We start from the raw sequence: 16,479 nt of genomic DNA, 5'->3' as shown, positions 1-16,479 counted from the left end.
TTTCTCTGTCTCCGTATTTCCAGCAAACACCAACTATTGACATAACTATTAATTAAAATTTTCCATTCAGTAATACCCAGTGAGAAATGATCATGGAATCAATGTCGAATCGACGTCGATTTGATGTCGATTCCATTATCATTTTTCACTGGGTATAACTGTGATACAATACATCTATTAAATTACCTATATTGTTGAGTGGGAAATTATAATTCACGTTAATGTTAATTAATGTTTGCTGAATTAAAATTTAATTTATATGTTAAATAATTTTTTCGTAATATCTTATGACTACAGGAGGTGGTATTCATCCTCAGTTGGTACCTTACGATCTATTAACTGATAAGGAGAAACGAAAAGATCGTGAGCGATCGCAAGAGTTTCTCAAATATTTACAGTATCAAGGGTACAAGCTTCACAAACCTAATCGCGGCGGCACGGAGACCGAAGTGGCTGGCGCAGTTGCTGCGGTAGAATTAAGATTCGCTTATTCATTATTAGAGAAGTTAATAGCTTATTTGGACAAGGCGACAATCAATATGAAGCTCTTGAAACCCTCTGACACATTCAGTCGAAGAAACAGTTTTAAGACCTCGACAAGAGACATCAAGTTCTTCAGTAAAGTGGTCCTTCCACTAATGGAAAAGTACTTTAGCACGCATAGAAACTACTTTATCGCTGTGGCTACCGCCACGAACAATGTCGGTGCAGCGTCGTTGAAAGAGAAGGAGATGGTAGCTGCTCTTTTTTGCAAGTTAGCAAGTTTGCTGAGATCGAGACTCGCCGCTTTTGGCGCGGATGTAAGAATAACGGTTCGATGCCTGCAAGTGCTAGTAAAAGGTATAGACGCTAAGAGTCTCGTAAAGAACTGTCCTGAGTTTATCCGAACGTCCATGTTGACTTTCTTCAACAATACCGCCGATGATCTGGGTCACACGATCATGAACCTCCAAGAAGGGAAATATAGTCATCTCAGAGGCACCCATTTGAAAACCTCCACGTCATTATCGTACATCAATAGTGTAGTTCTGCCGGTGCTCACAGCGATGTTTGACCATCTTGCCGCGTGCGAGTACGGCAGTGACTTGTTACGTAAGTATTTACAAAATTAATGAAATTAATGTTGAAATAAGTCCAGGGTTGAGATAAAGTATTATTTTATAAAAATAATATTTTATCATATATATTATTTTTTTGTAGAAATTTGTTATTGTTACTCGTTACTAATTTTCAAAAGTAACACGTTACCGTTATTTAAAAAATAACACTTCATTACTTTTTCTAACTCTAAAAAACAATTAATTAATTATTTAAATTTAATTACTATTACTATTATTAATTTAATTAATTAAATCGATATAATTTGTGCGTTAATTTACACATTTTCTTCATTTTACGTAGTTGACGAAATTCAAGTAGCATCGTACAAAATGTTGGCGTCTCTGTACACTCTCGGAATAGACGCTAGTTTAACGCACGACAGAAAGTACCTGAAGACTGAGATCGAGCGACATAAACCTAATCTAGGCTCCTGCTTGGGTGCCTTTTCAAGTTGCTTCCCAGTGGCCTTTTTAGAACCTCATTTAAACAAGCACAATCAGTATTCCCTTCTAAATCGAATCGCGGATCATTCTCTGGAAGCTCAAGATATCATGACGAAGATGGAATCTAGTATGCCAACCTTGGAGACCATCCTTAGTGAAATCGATCAGTTCGTCGAATCCGAGAAGACCTACAACGATGCTCCTCACGTCGTCGACGTAATTCTACCTTTGCTCTGCTCTTATTTGCCATTCTGGTGGGCGCAAGGGCCTGACAATGTGAATCCGACTGAGAGTACCTACGTTAGCATGGTAACGAGCGATCACATGAATCAGTTGCTGAAAAATGTGTTGAAGTTGATTAAGAAGAACATCGGTAATGAGAACGCACCGTGGATGACGCGCATTGCGGCCTATACGCAGCAAATCATTATCAATTCATCCGAGGAGTTATTAAAGGATCCGTTTTTACCTCTCGCCGAACGCGTCAGAAAACGAACGGACACTATGTTCCACAAAGAGGAATCTCTTCGGGGCTTTATTAAATCTTCGACTGACGATACCTCGCAAGTTGAGGCGCAGATTCAAGAAGATTGGCAATTACTCGTGCGCGATATCTACTCATTCTATCCCTTATTGATAAAGTACGTCGATCTTCAAAGGAATCATTGGCTGAGGAACAATATTTCCGATGCCGAAGATCTATACAATCACGTGGCGGCTATATTTAATATCTGGTCCAAGTCACAGTACTTCTTGCGCGAAGAGCAGAATTTTATATCCGCGAATGAAATTGATAACATGGTACTCATCATGCCCACTGCAACAAGAAGACCTGCTACAGTGTCTGATGGCACCGCACCTTCCGGAGGAGGCAAAGTTTGTACAAGCTATTTATTTCCCAGCAAAAACAAGCTAACATTATTTATAACTTGTTTCCTGGGCTATTTGATTTTGCTAATCTACATTTAATTCTCAAGAATCAAAAGATCAAATGATTAAGTATCTCTTTCGTATTTAGAAAAAGAAGAAACATCGCGACAAGAAGAGAGACAAGGACAAGGAAGTACAAGCATCCTTGATGGTCGCTTGCCTGAAGAGATTGCTACCCGTCGGCTTAAATCTCTTCGCTGGTCGCGAACAAGAATTAGTGCAGCATTGCAAAGACAGATTCCTGAAAAAGATGCCGGAATCTGATATTTCGGAATTTGCCAAGACTCAACTGACACTGCCGGATAAGATCGATCCTGCCGACGAAATGTCTTGGCAACATTATCTATACTCACAATTAGGTCAGAAGAAGGACGCAATGGAGCCTGTAAAGGCTCAACAGCTGGAAGATGTCGTTGCTAGAATCACCGACATGGCCAAAGTCTTATATGGTTTACATATGGTTAGTTATGAAACTATTTAACGTTACTGTATAGTTGTAATTTTCAAAATTTTGTTGAATATTCACAGTACTTAAGAAAAAATCTTCGAAGCTTTGTAACTTTTTTAATTTGCTATTGATATCAATGTTTTCGTGATCACTGGAAATGCAAACGCTACTTTTGAAAATCAGTTCATCATATCATCATTTTTCTGTTTCTTTAAGTCGCGCCGAAGTGTTCATCATATTCATTCCGTACTTTTGTTCTCGAGTAGATAGATCATCCACAACAGCAGAGCAAGAGTCAATATCGTTCAGTGGTGTCGATCCAGCGTAAACGAGCGGTAATCGCTTGCTTTCGCCAAACTTCCTTACATTCCTTGCCAAGGTATCCTTCTTGTTATTTAGTTACGTTTTCTCTTCATTTGTGATTTCACAACATTATTAATTTTGTTAGTATCACCACATTTTTATTTTAAGTTAAATTGAATGTCGCCGGTGTGTTTTGTGTTATTGATTTATTAGCTATTTTGCTGTTTATTAATCAGAGAGAGAAATAATTAGGCAATAAGAATCGATCAGTTTTGAGTATTATATATTATGTAACATTAACTGCAATAATTAATGAAAGTGATTGTTAATGATTTAATGAGTGCGCTTGCTGTTTACCTGCACGCTAACAGGCGACAAAGCCACCGCCATCGCGAGATGGATGGAAACGGGTGTTGTGCGCTGCTAGAAAAAGAGCGGCGATTGCATGTTTACGTAGTGAACCTCTGTATAAATTGAGAAGGTATGATTAACACAAATTAATCTCTACTATATGTTTCTTCGAATAATATTTTAACTATATAAATTTATTCGTTTAGGCATCGAGCGATAAACATTTTTGCGCGAACATATTACGAGCTGTGGTTACAAGATGAAAATGTGGGCCAAGAAGTTATGATCGAGGATCTTACGGTAATTGCGACCTACATTATTGAACCCTCAGTACACATGATTCAGTCATTCGTATCTTGCGCATTTCTTTTTTTTGAAATACTAGGAGCACTTTAAATAAAGGTATCCTTTCCTGTTTTTTAAATACAAATTTTACAAATATTTACTAAAGATGTTAAAGTATATGTGAAATCACTTAATATTTTTTATACACTTTTAAACATGACAGAAATTAACCCGGAATACGAAGGACCCAGAAAATTATTGTGTGTATTAAGAGTTAAATTGAATGAAATGTAATTTAACATAAAATTATAAATAATATTAATATTATATTTTTTCTTTCAGCAATCGTTCGAAGATGCAGAATTGAAGAAAATGGATAAAGCTGAGGATGAAAGCAAACCCGATCCGTTGACACAATTGGTGACAACATTCTGTCGCGGCGCTATGACTGAACGATCAGGCGCTCTTCAAGAAGATCCGCTTTACATGAGTTATGCTCAAATTATCTCAAAATCATGCGGAGAAGAAGAGGAAGAGGGTGAAGAAGAAGGTGGAGGTGAAGAAGAAGGAGGAGCTTCGATCCATGTAAGCATTTTTGATTGATAAGTTCTCGTCTGATATAATAGATATAATTCTCTCTCAAGTAAAAAAATAGAATTCTTTAAATTCCCACTAAATCAGTCTACCGCATTAATAAATTCCCTATTTTTTTTCTAATTTACTAAAAGCGGAGACATAAGCTATTTACGGTAAGAATAAGTAGTTAGTGCGAGAAATCATCCGCTTAATATATGCTCGCAGTCCAAAATATTAATCATACGAGTTTTCCATATGTAACACCCGAATTTGTTGAATTATACATTATTTTATTCATTGAAATCAAAGCGATATGTATAATATCATTCATGAGCAAGCAAAACATCGTAGGCTATCAAGATTGTCTTCCTCTCATCAATTTATTACTAACAATATAATTAAATTGTGCATTTTTTCTTTTAACGTAATTCTGAAGAGGCCAATGCATAAATTAATGGTAAGATATTCCATTATATTTAATGAACATTTTTTATCAGAAAATAATATTAAATCTCACCAACAAATGTAAAATAAATATGATTATATAACATTTTTAATTAAAGAAGTTTAATATTAATTATATTTATTATAAATTACTATATACGCTTGGTTAAAAGTAATGTATAATATGTATGTAGATTTATCAAATTTATGTACGTGTAAGTGATTTTATTTTTATACAACATTTTTATCATATTCTGTAATTATAGGAGCAAGAAATGGAGAAGCAAAAACTCTTGTTCCATCAAGCTCGTCTAGCAAATCGCGGCGTCGCCGAAATGGTCCTTCTGCACATATCGGCGTGTAAGGGCATTCCCAGCGAGATGGTGATGAAGACTTTAGAACTTGGAATTTCGATCCTGCGTGGCGGTAATATCGAAATTCAGCGAGGGATGCTGAATCATCTAAAGGAAAAAAAGGATGTCGGTTTCTTCACGTCCATCGCAGGTCTAATGAACTCTTGCAGCGTGTTGGATCTAGATGCTTTCGAGAGGAATACGAAAGCTGAGGGTCTCGGCGTTGGTTCCGAGGGTGCAGCTGGTGAGAAGAATATGCACGACGCCGAATTCACTTGCGCCTTATTTCGCTTTATCCAACTTACCTGCGAGGGTCACAATCTCGGCAAGTATTACTCCGCTGAACACAAATTAACAGTAACATTACATCAATAATATAATTTCTCATTCAACAACATAAGTGTAATTATAATACATATTGTATGTATATAACAATTACATTGTTGAGTAGGAAATTATAATATGATTGATGTAATGTTACTATTTGTGTTCAACGGAACATTATCACTATTGAAAGTAATTCGATCAAGTGACATTTATTCTGTGTTCAATAGATTGGCAGAACTACCTCAGGACACAGGCTGGTAATACGACGACGGTGAACGTGGTCATTTGCACTGTCGATTACCTCCTGCGATTGCAGGAGTCGATCATGGACTTTTACTGGCATTACTCGAGCAAGGAACTCATCGATCCTGCCGGCAAAGCAAACTTTTTCAAAGCTATTGGCGTTGCTAGTCAAGTTTTTAACACCCTTACTGAGGTTATTCAAGGCCCGTGCGCACAGAATCAACAAGCTTTAGCGCATTCAAGATTGTGGGACGCAGTCGGAGGTTTTTTTTTCTTATTCTCGCATATGCAAGACAAACTATCGAAGCACTCCAGTCAGGTGGATCTTCTGAAAGAATTGCTTAACTTGCAGAAAGACATGATTACCATGATGCTTTCCATGCTTGAAGGTATATATTTTTTTTCAATTTTATTAAGAAAATGAATAAAGTAATCAATATTCATGTGATTTAAAGGTAATGTCGTGAACGGGACGATTGGAAAACAGATGGTAGACACTTTGGTCGAATCGGCTAGTAACGTAGAACTGATTTTGAAGTACTTCGACATGTTCTTGAAACTAAAGGATCTTGTATCATCGCCGAGTTTCCTGGAAGTCGATCTTAACAATGATGGTTGGGTGTATCCTAAGGATTTCAAGGAGAAGATGGAGCAGCAGAAGAGTTACACCAAGTATTACGCTTGCAAAATTACCCATCGTCTAATATTCTTCGAATTGAATTATTCTATATCTAAAATTTAAGATTTAAAAAATCTAAAATTCTTTAAATGTTTTCAGCGAGGAAATTGAATTTCTCCTGGCTTGTTGCGAGACGAATCACGACGGCAAGATCGATTATGTTGCTTTCATGGATCGTTTCCACGAGCCGTCGAAGGAAATAGGTTTCAATCTGGCTGTATTGCTCACCAATCTGTCCGAACACATGCCTAACGAACCGAGACTAGCCAGGTTCCTTGAGACAGCCGGGTCTGTTCTAAATTACTTCGAGCCGTTCTTAGGCAGAATCGAAATCCTCGGTGGCAACAAGAAAATTGAGCGCGTGTATTTCGAGATTAAAGAGTCAAACATCGAACAGTGGGAAAAGCCGCAAATTAAGGAATCGAAGAAGACCTACTTCTATAACACGGTAGTCGAGGCTGGTGAGAAAGAAAAACTCGAAACCTTTATCAACTTTTGCGAAGATGCTATTTTTGAAATGCAACACGCAAGTGCGTTGATGACCGTAGAGGAAAGTGGCGGAATCGGCAAAGCGAGGGAATCATCGTACACATATATGACCGAGGATGATGAAGAAAGAAATAAAGATCCAATTAGGCGGGGTATACAAGCCATCAAAGATGGCGTTTACTTCTTCTTTTACATGTTCTCACCTACCAATATTAAGAACAAGATCGCCGAAATGCAACAGATGACGATACCCGAACTCTTCATTGGTTTCTTCAAGATGATTTTCTACGCCTTCTATTATTCTGGCTTTGGTGTTGGCTGCGTGATCAAGTATTTCATGAGACTTCTATTGACATTAATGAGAGGACCGCATGTGGAGGAGCCTGTTGTAGTCAAGGAGGAGGAAGAGAAACCGTCGAGACATTTACCCGCTTTGCCACCGACGCCGGATGAATCGAATTTACAAGTAAAACTTCATCAATAAATTATGTTAATACAACACTAAGAAATATTATTTAACAAATTCGCATATGTAGGTGCAAGCCTTCGGAATGGATATAACGAAAGAAGAAGGAGGACAGATAAAACTAGCGCCGCACGAATCGACTACTTCTACGCCGCAATCCAGTATCGAAGAGACGGGTGAGAGTACACCCGAAGAGGGTACTGGCGAGGATGGAGCGAGAGCTGAAGGAGGAGAAAGCGAGCCGCCTGTTACTTTAGCTGATCTACTGGGGTTAGTAGAGTATAATAAACATTATATAAATATATTAGAGTCCCTGAATGAAAGATAATTGAATAATCCATGAAATTAATCTATAATAATGTTTAATGTTTCTAATACTATTAACAGGTCTTATTTTATAATTTTAGTTTTATTTTTTTAACGTTACTATATTTAAGTTTATATATCATGATACAAAATGTGCTGCAAAATGGATAACTTTAACACAAATAAAAAAAATGCCTAGATAATACGCACGTCCAAAATCAGAACATAAAGATATCTCAAAATATTTTTAAGACGTTTTTAAAACGCCTTAAAATCTATCCAGATTTTGACATTCGTAATGTTTCGACATTGTCAAAATTGGACTAAAGTTTTACGATATGTATTTCGCATAGGCATAGATCTGCAGAGCGCGGAACGAAGAAAATCCATGTTTGCCGCATGTCACTACAACAATTTTCTACTGAGTTATAGTGCTCCGAAAATCCGGCGAGCGCGCACGAATTATGAATAAATGCGGAGCGTGCGTGTTATGTGAATGTGACGCTTATGCTATTACGCTATTATTCTACTATGGTCAGCTGATCAGCTGACTAATAGTAATCGCTCGACACGTGCTTCGCAACGTGCGAACAGATGAGTGAGGCCAGTTAGCGGCTCCGCTTATGGATTAAACTGATTAAAGTGCTGGGATTTAGTTGCACATTTCGACCGATTGGCATTTAGGCTGCGCGCGGATTGGTGAAATAACGGGCAGGAACAAAGCTGAAAATCGGCCGAAATGTGCAACTAAATCCCAACACTAATTTAAGATCACAGATCGATATAATCGTACCTTCGCACAGAAAAATCGCAGCGAGATGATCTTGGTCGCGTTGGAAAGCTGAAACTTTAACGCTTCTAATGAGTGCAGAATCATGAGAAAAAAAACAATATACATGTGATATATACGCGATTTCAATGTACCTAAGATAATCAGTGAGATATCATTAGTTGATTACAAAAATAAAATTAATTTCGCTCCGAAACAATTACTATCCTTGCATCAAATATCAATATATCTTTAAATTACGATCATAGCATCTCAGCTTGAAAAAATCATAACACTGCTTAAAACAAATTGCATTGAAAAATGCACACACTTTCCTGTTTATATAACAATATCGATTATATTAGTATTATTATTATATATGTATAATAGTTCTATTTTAGTATAAATTATATATTAATATTACTTTACCTTCTTTTTTAAAAAATAGAATATTTTCATTTTACTGCATGTTGATTAATTGAATTTAAATGAATTAACAAATTGTTTGTAAAAATTTTTTTTCGTTAATTAAATGCTTTCTTACAATATTTGTTTAGCGGAGAACAAGCCAGAGCGCAAGCTGCCGCAGCGGTCAGCCATGGCAGCAGTTGAAGCCGAAGCAAAGCAAGAAATTTCAGTTGAACCTTCTACAGGATCGAGCATCGATCTGTCCGAATACAGTCATCGTATAGTATCCTTCTTGGCCAGGAATTTCTACAATCTGAAATACGTCGCGCTAGTTCTCGCCTTTTGTATCAACTTTATGCTGCTATTTTATAAGGTTTATCTAAAGTTTCTATTACGATTTTTTTCTGTACAAATACAATAAATGAAGTATAAAAATCTAAGATTCTATAAATTCAAGTTTCGCATGTATATCGTTTTTCTTATATATGTTGATTTTAAATCTAGGTTACGTCTTTGGCTGATGACTCGGATGAAGAAGGTAGTGGACAAATAGCGGATTTGTTAACGGAAATATCAGGCGAGGGGACATCGGGTTTGGCAGGTAGTGGCATGGAAATAGGCAGCGGTAGTGGTGAAAACGGTTCAGAAGAGGAAGACGAAGAGGTTCAGGAATTTGTGGAAGTGTCTGAGGATTATTATTATATGGCTCACGTTATGAGGTTACTGGCTGCTCTTCATTCAATCGTTTCACTTGCTATGCTTGTCGCATATTATCATCTAAAGGTACTTAAAACGCGAATAATAACAACAGATACACAATAAATCTTGAATATTTTTTTTATAATGTTTTCTATTGACAAAATATTTTAATAAATTCAATGATAGATATATGTACTTATATAATTATCGTAATTTAAAAAGTATTGTAAAATTACAAAATATTTATATTTATTCAGGTACCATTGGCCATATTCAAACGAGAGAAGGAAATTGCACGACGAGTAGAATTCGATGGATTATATATAGCCGAAACGCCGGAAGAAGATGACATTAAAGCGCACTGGGATAAAATGGTAATATCCGCGAAGACTTTCCCTGTTAATTATTGGGACAAGTTCGTAAAGAAGAAAGTCCGACAAAAATACAGCGAGACGTACGATTTCGATTATATCAGTAATTTGCTCGGAATGGAAAAGACTTCTTTCAGCCAACAGGAAGAAGAAGGATCTGGTTTAATACATTTGTAAGTAGATATTGTGATAGTATCTCTTTCCGTGAGATTCTTTAATGTAAAAAATAATTTTTTATAGCATTGTAAATATCGATTGGAGATATCAAATATGGAAGGCCGGAGTCACGATTACCGATAACGTAAGTTCTTTCAAGTAAATTTTCGGCGAGACTAATTCATATATCTATTTTATCTGTAATTTGATATGTAAATTATTTAAATTAAGTATCTATATGTGTATATTTAATTTCTAGGCATTTTTATACAGTTTGTGGTACTTTACATTTTCAATCCTCGGCAACTACAACAATTTCTTCTTCGCCGCTCACTTGTTAGACGTCGCAGTCGGTTTCAAAACTTTACGAACAATCTTACAATCGGTAACACATAACGGCAAGCAGTTGGTCTTAACAGTGATGCTACTGACAATCGTAGTATACATCTACACTGTGATAGCCTTCAATTTCTTCAGAAAGTTCTATATACAGGAAGAAGACGAAACAGACAAGAAATGTCATCATATGCTAACAGTATGTTATTCAGAAATACGTAAAAAATCTTTGTTTAATTATAATATATTTCATCTATAAACTTCACGTTATTTTAATTTGAAACTGTTGATGCATTTCTTTATTTCCTTTCAGTGTTTCGTTTTTCATTTGTACAAAGGCGTAAGAGCCGGCGGTGGTATAGGCGATGAAATCGGTGAACCTGATGGCGACGATTACGAGGTTTATCGTATAATGTTTGACATCACGTTCTTTTTCTTCGTGATCGTCATTCTGTTAGCTATCATTCAGGGTGAGTACAGTCGATTGATCTCCGATTTGCAGCAGAAAAAAAAAATCGATATTATATTACGATTGATGAACCTTAGGTTTAATCATCGATGCGTTCGGCGAACTTCGAGATCAACTCGACAATGTAAAGACAAATATGGAGAGTAACTGCTTCATTTGCGGTTTAGGAAAGGAATATTTTGACGCGGTACCGCATGGGTTCGATACTCATGTGCAACAAGAGCACAATTTAGCAAATTACATGTAAATTTTTATAAATATTTTATGCTTTTAATTTTACAATGAGATATTAGAAAGAACTTTATATTATCAATTTCTATATGATTTTAAATCACAACAGGTTCTTCCTTATGCACTTGATTAATAAACCCGACACCGAATACACTGGTCAGGAGACTTACGTGTGGAATATGTATCAACAAAGGTGTTGGGACTTCTTCCCGGTGGGCGACTGCTTCCGCAAGCAGAACGAGACGGTAGAAGAAGAGGCCAAGAAAAAATAAAATTAATCCTGACTCTAATTAAGGTGATCAATAAAAACGATCGATCTTACTTGACGAAGAGGACTCACCTCATCGAACAGTGTCTTCGATAATTTAGCATAAATTTTTACTCATCGAGAGTGCGTGGTTAGTACTCATTTAAAATCAAATTTCGAAAGTTCTACATCTTACCTCATAATGACAAAGAAAGGATTTTTATCTTGTAAACTTATGCTCCGTTTTCCACTTGGTAATTTATTCCGGCTAACTAATAGACTTTCTGACGTGTGAATGTAATGCATTAATTGCGTACTGCGTGTAATGAGGATTATAGAGCAATTCGTGTCTGATACCGCATCGGGGGAATAAAATTGAACATATTTTTCCAACTTTGTAAAAAATGGCATAAACTGTATCATCAAAACCAGTAATTTTCTCTTTTAGATTATATTTCTAATATTAGATAGCAATCATTGACAAAAGCTCGATTTCCTTCGATCGGCAGTACGTTATTGTTAAATCGATGGAAACGGCGGAACCGACTGCACAAATTTACATATTCATAGCGTTACAATATTGCCTTCTTTTCATACGTCGGATAATCTATACTGTATAATTTTATGCTGTATCGCAGCGATAACAAGTTTGAGATATATGATGATAGAATAAGTAAAATTAAAGATGTTTAAAGTTTATGTAATGTGCAAATCTTTTTCTGACTGATATGAAAGCGGGAACTTTTTGGACATTATATATGACTGAGCTCACAGTATATCTGAGAATGTCAATATATTGTAAATAAAATTCTACAGCAGGACTATCTGGTAATAAATAAAGACATACTTCTTTACTTCATTATACCAGGATCTCTTCTCAACCTTACGCGCATCAGTTATATATTTTTTTCAAATTTAATTTAGAACTTAAGTATTTGTTTTATTTTCACAGAAAGACTTCAAAATTATATTAAAATTTACAAGTATATAAAAAAATGTGTTAAAATCTACACAAATTATTAATATCATTATGTTCTTATTTAATTTACTTAGAATGAATTATGCAAGGAAAAAATTTAAAAAATATAACTATTTCAAATTTCAAAAATTACTTAAAAATTCTTTTTTATTTTCATCGAAATAATATCGGAAAGAGAATTTTATCAAAATATACTTCGTTCCTCTTAATCGATTTTGAGATCGATGAAGCGCTGGCGGAATTCCGCATGACGTTATGACGTCGCGTCGTATCGATGTCTATCGCGGCATAGTAAAGTCTCGCATTTCCCATCGCGACACGCACTCCCGGGGAAATAAGAGAGGAGCAACAAGAGTAACGGCGTGTCCCTCCGCACTGACGGCGGAAGGAGGTCGCGCAAGCGCGCATCGGATCAGTACTCGCTCGCCGGCGAGGAGTCTTCAGGGTGAAAATGCACCATGGCATGGGAGGATCGGCGGGCGATCGTCACGGCGCTCAAAATTCGGCGATGCAGGCCAGGAATGGGGTCTGCGACAAAATCGAAAATTACATATCCGAGTTAGGCCGATGGTACGTGAGTAAACGTGGAGGTAGTCTCCTTTGACGCTCGCAGGAGCCTTTGAGTGTATTTTCCGCCCTGCAGCAAAGTCGGTGGGGACGGGCGTAAGGGGGCGAATGACCCAGGGATAAAAGTGGCGGGTGTTTAGCTACGTTTCGTCGTAGTTTTTCGCAATTGGCATAACAATATGTAATCGTGGTGTAATCACGATGATTTAATATATTTCAATTGGAGTTACAAAAATTAAAGTAAGAAAAATAGAACAAATCAATATACGTGGTAATACAACTTCCAAAATTCGGAATGCGCTGGTGTTAGTGTATCTTTTGCATGGTTTCTGGGTGTGTGAAATTCGTGGGTCTCTGTGTTGAAATATGTGCATTTTAGTAATCTTATATATTTTTAATAATCTCAATCATTTTTGTATGATTGATATAAAAATTTGCCACTATAAAGTATTATCTGTCATCTAAATTAAGCGTTTATTTTTACGCGGTTTTTTCTTATGCCTTCGCCTGTATTGTATAGTCGGCTCGAAAGTACGATATAGGCAATCTTGGTCTGACCAGCGCCAAGCATTACTACTTAAACACCATCAATATAAAATATTTAATATAATATATTTAAATTTAAGCTCAATATTTAAATTGCTATTTAGAGAAAATCTTTTTTTCGTTTTTTATAATAAGGTCAACCGGAATAATTGTGAAAATGTCTAATTTTTTGTATTAAAATTCAAAGATTTTATATTTCATATTGTTTCATGTTTAAATATAATTTGACTTTAAATTGATACAAATCTTAAGTACAAAAATTTTATGTCATAATAATTATTAAATGTGTAAAGCATTGTAAAAAGGTTAGGTTACTACGTTTGCAACTATCAATTCAAAGTTAATTTTTTTCCAGGTTACGTCGTTTTAAATATTCATTGTTTTAAGATTACGATATTCGTTGTTTTAAGATTACTAATTACTATGAATCTAAATTAACGTTTTGTCAAGGATATAGCATAATTAATAGTGTATAACACTTTTTAATTAAACATTACAATTATCCTACTGTCAATTCAATGTACGGGGTAATTGTGATGTTTCGTGCGCGATTGCGCTAATGGCTTGCACAATTTTTAACAGCTGCAAAAGATACCGTTACAAAAATCATCTGAATGAAATCCACAGCATGTATATATTGATTTGAATAGAATCAAACCAGCAGAAGAAACGAAAACGTATTAGGATGAAATCAGAATTAGTGCAACACGTTTACACATAAAGAACACTAAATCCTCCGTACATTGAGACTCGATTAATTGTGCTCATGTTGGAATACATTTCTATTAAGCTAGCATGCCAACACGAGCACATAGGTGAGATGTATCAGGTGAGATGTATGTACGATTTAGTGCTCTTTATGTACTAATTTATTGCTCTAATTTTGATTTTATTATTCCAACCGCTTAACAACATAAATCGGTTTTATGCTAACTTTTAAAAAGTTAGAATGCTCATTAAAAATAATAATAATAACGATAACGTTTATATCATAATTTAACGCTAATTATGTGCTTTTAATATATCCTATTAGGATATATTTAAAAAATTAAATTTCAACTAGGGTTAAATTAAAAGGGTTAAATTTCAACTAGGATTTAAACCCTAGTTTAAATTTCGGTGCGCTACACTTCACGTCTGAAATAACACTATAAAACTATCAAATTAATACATGATTAGTTGTAAATTACAATATAAATGTTTTCCTTATATATTTATTATATTTTTGGTACTTTTTTCTTGTACGATATACGTTTCGGAATTGTTTGAAGCGTGAAGAGTAGAGCACTGAAATTTAAACTAAGATATATTAAAATACACATAGTTAACACTAAATTATAGTGTAAGCATTTTCATTATTACTGTTAACATTTTTAATGAGCATTCTAATTTTTTTTTTAATTTAAAAATTAGCATAAAACCAATTTCTTACTAAACGGTTAAAAGTAATAAAATCAAAATTAGAGCAATAAGTTAGCAAGTAAAGAGCACTAAATTCTCCATACATTGACCTGATACAGGGACCTGATTCTGTTCAAATTGGCGTGCTATCTTAATGGACGTCTATGTCTATTAAGATACCATGCCAATATGAGCACAATCAAATCTCGATGTATGAAGGATTTAATGCTCTTTATGTGCTAATTTGTTGCTCTAATCCTGATTTGATTGCTTTTAACCGTTTATCAAAAAAACGTTTAATCTATAGTTAGAAAAATCAGTTACATAAATCTTTCAATAGAATATATAAATTTTAAATACTAATTTTTATGGCATTAAAAATTGACACTAATTGACATTAATTAATATAATACAAAATTATTAATACCTTTAAGACATTAGAATCTGTTTACAAATGCAATATCATATAGTATTACGTTTAGATATATTTTAAGGTACACATTTGTATATTCTTGAAATACGTATCAATGCTTATTAATGAATTATCAAATAGGGCGGTATGGAGGGCGATAATAATGGGCCAGTTCCTCTCGTTGGTGCTGTGCTTCATGACATTCATAAATCATTACATAAACACCGGTTCCTACAAGCTCTCGCTTCCAACAGGTAATTTATTCATTCGGAAAAAACTATTTTCTGTCTTTAGCGTTGGAAGTTAAAGTGATTAAATTACAGTAATTTCAAGTTTATGAAACTTTGCGCGGCTAATTAATTATTATCGTTTTTGCGAAACAGGGCAGAATGTTCCGCACTATGTGATGATGTGTTTAGTCTACACAACGTGGATGTCCTGTAGGGGTGTAGGGAATGGCCTAATTTCCGTCATACGAGCTCGTGGCTGGAGATATTTGTTGTTAGCACTGATCGACGTTGAGGCGTGCACTCTTATTACATCGTCGCATCAATATACCAGCCTCGCTAGTATACAGGTATGTACATACATAAAGAACTTTTCAAGTTTACTGTTTACTGCAAGAGCAGTACAACAATATAGGTAACGATTAAAATAAATCTTGTTTTTAGAAAACCTATAATATATTATTGACATGAGTAATTCTTACTCTCTAAAACTTTTAGAGCGAATCTTATTTCGAAGAGTAAAATCTCACTCTTAAAGATTATAAATTGAGTCATTCTTTTTTAAGATTGGCTCAATTTTCACTCAGATTCCACTTCAAAAAGTTTAAAGAGTGTCATACATGTGACAATCTTGCGTTTCGCGGGTTTTCTCCGTGTTCAGATCCATTCTTGGAATGCCAACGTTTCGTGAACCTTGCAGTTCACTTCATCAGGGCGAGGAGCAGCCTGATACTAAGCTGTTCCCCCGGGTCGTTCCTTTTATATTACGCTGCTTGTGTGGGGGGAGGGGGGGGGAACAGCTTAGTATCAGGCTGCTTCTCGCCCTGATGAAGTGAACTGCAAGGTTCACGAAACGTTGGCATTCCAAGAATGGATCTGAACACGGAGAAAACCCGCGAAACGCAAGATTGTCACAT

At 35.5% G+C, this 16,479-nt stretch overlaps 2 protein-coding genes across 3 annotated transcripts in view; both read left to right on the top strand.

The window, feature by feature from the left end:
* The window catches only part of RyR (Ryanodine receptor), a 43,833-nt gene extending 31,566 nt beyond the window's left edge, over window positions 1-12,267 (top strand). Inside the window, 19 exon segments of the mRNA XM_018457107.1 lie at window positions 298-1,092; window positions 1,402-2,420; window positions 2,563-2,934; window positions 3,189-3,301; window positions 3,783-3,876; window positions 4,204-4,446; window positions 5,148-5,559; window positions 5,789-6,193; window positions 6,260-6,476; window positions 6,583-7,438; window positions 7,509-7,729; window positions 9,069-9,294; window positions 9,426-9,704; window positions 9,878-10,164; window positions 10,232-10,292; window positions 10,407-10,682; window positions 10,797-10,953; window positions 11,030-11,195; window positions 11,293-12,267. Of these exon segments, the coding sequence (XP_018312609.1) occupies window positions 298-1,092; window positions 1,402-2,420; window positions 2,563-2,934; window positions 3,189-3,301; window positions 3,783-3,876; window positions 4,204-4,446; window positions 5,148-5,559; window positions 5,789-6,193; window positions 6,260-6,476; window positions 6,583-7,438; window positions 7,509-7,729; window positions 9,069-9,294; window positions 9,426-9,704; window positions 9,878-10,164; window positions 10,232-10,292; window positions 10,407-10,682; window positions 10,797-10,953; window positions 11,030-11,195; window positions 11,293-11,455 (6,362 nt within the window). The 3' untranslated portion in view covers window positions 11,456-12,267.
* Window positions 12,268-12,860: 593 nt separating this feature from the next.
* The window catches only part of LOC108728496 (solute carrier family 35 member F2), a 9,079-nt gene continuing 5,460 nt past the window's right edge, over window positions 12,861-16,479 (top strand). For both annotated transcript variants that reach the window (XM_018457062.1, XM_018457061.1), the window contains exons 1-3: window positions 12,861-12,979; window positions 15,477-15,589; window positions 15,719-15,912. In XM_018457062.1, coding sequence (XP_018312564.1) covers window positions 12,861-12,979; window positions 15,477-15,589; window positions 15,719-15,912 — 426 coding nt within the window. The remainder of the gene's footprint in view (window positions 12,980-15,476; window positions 15,590-15,718; window positions 15,913-16,479) is intronic.

This window comes from Mycetomoellerius zeteki, unplaced genomic scaffold (assembly GCF_001594055.1).
Source record: "Mycetomoellerius zeteki isolate Tzet28-1 unplaced genomic scaffold, Tzet1.0 scaffold62, whole genome shotgun sequence".
Classification (NCBI taxonomy): Eukaryota; Metazoa; Arthropoda; class Insecta; order Hymenoptera; family Formicidae; genus Mycetomoellerius; species Mycetomoellerius zeteki.
This window is presented reverse-complemented; position numbering and strand designations above follow the sequence as displayed.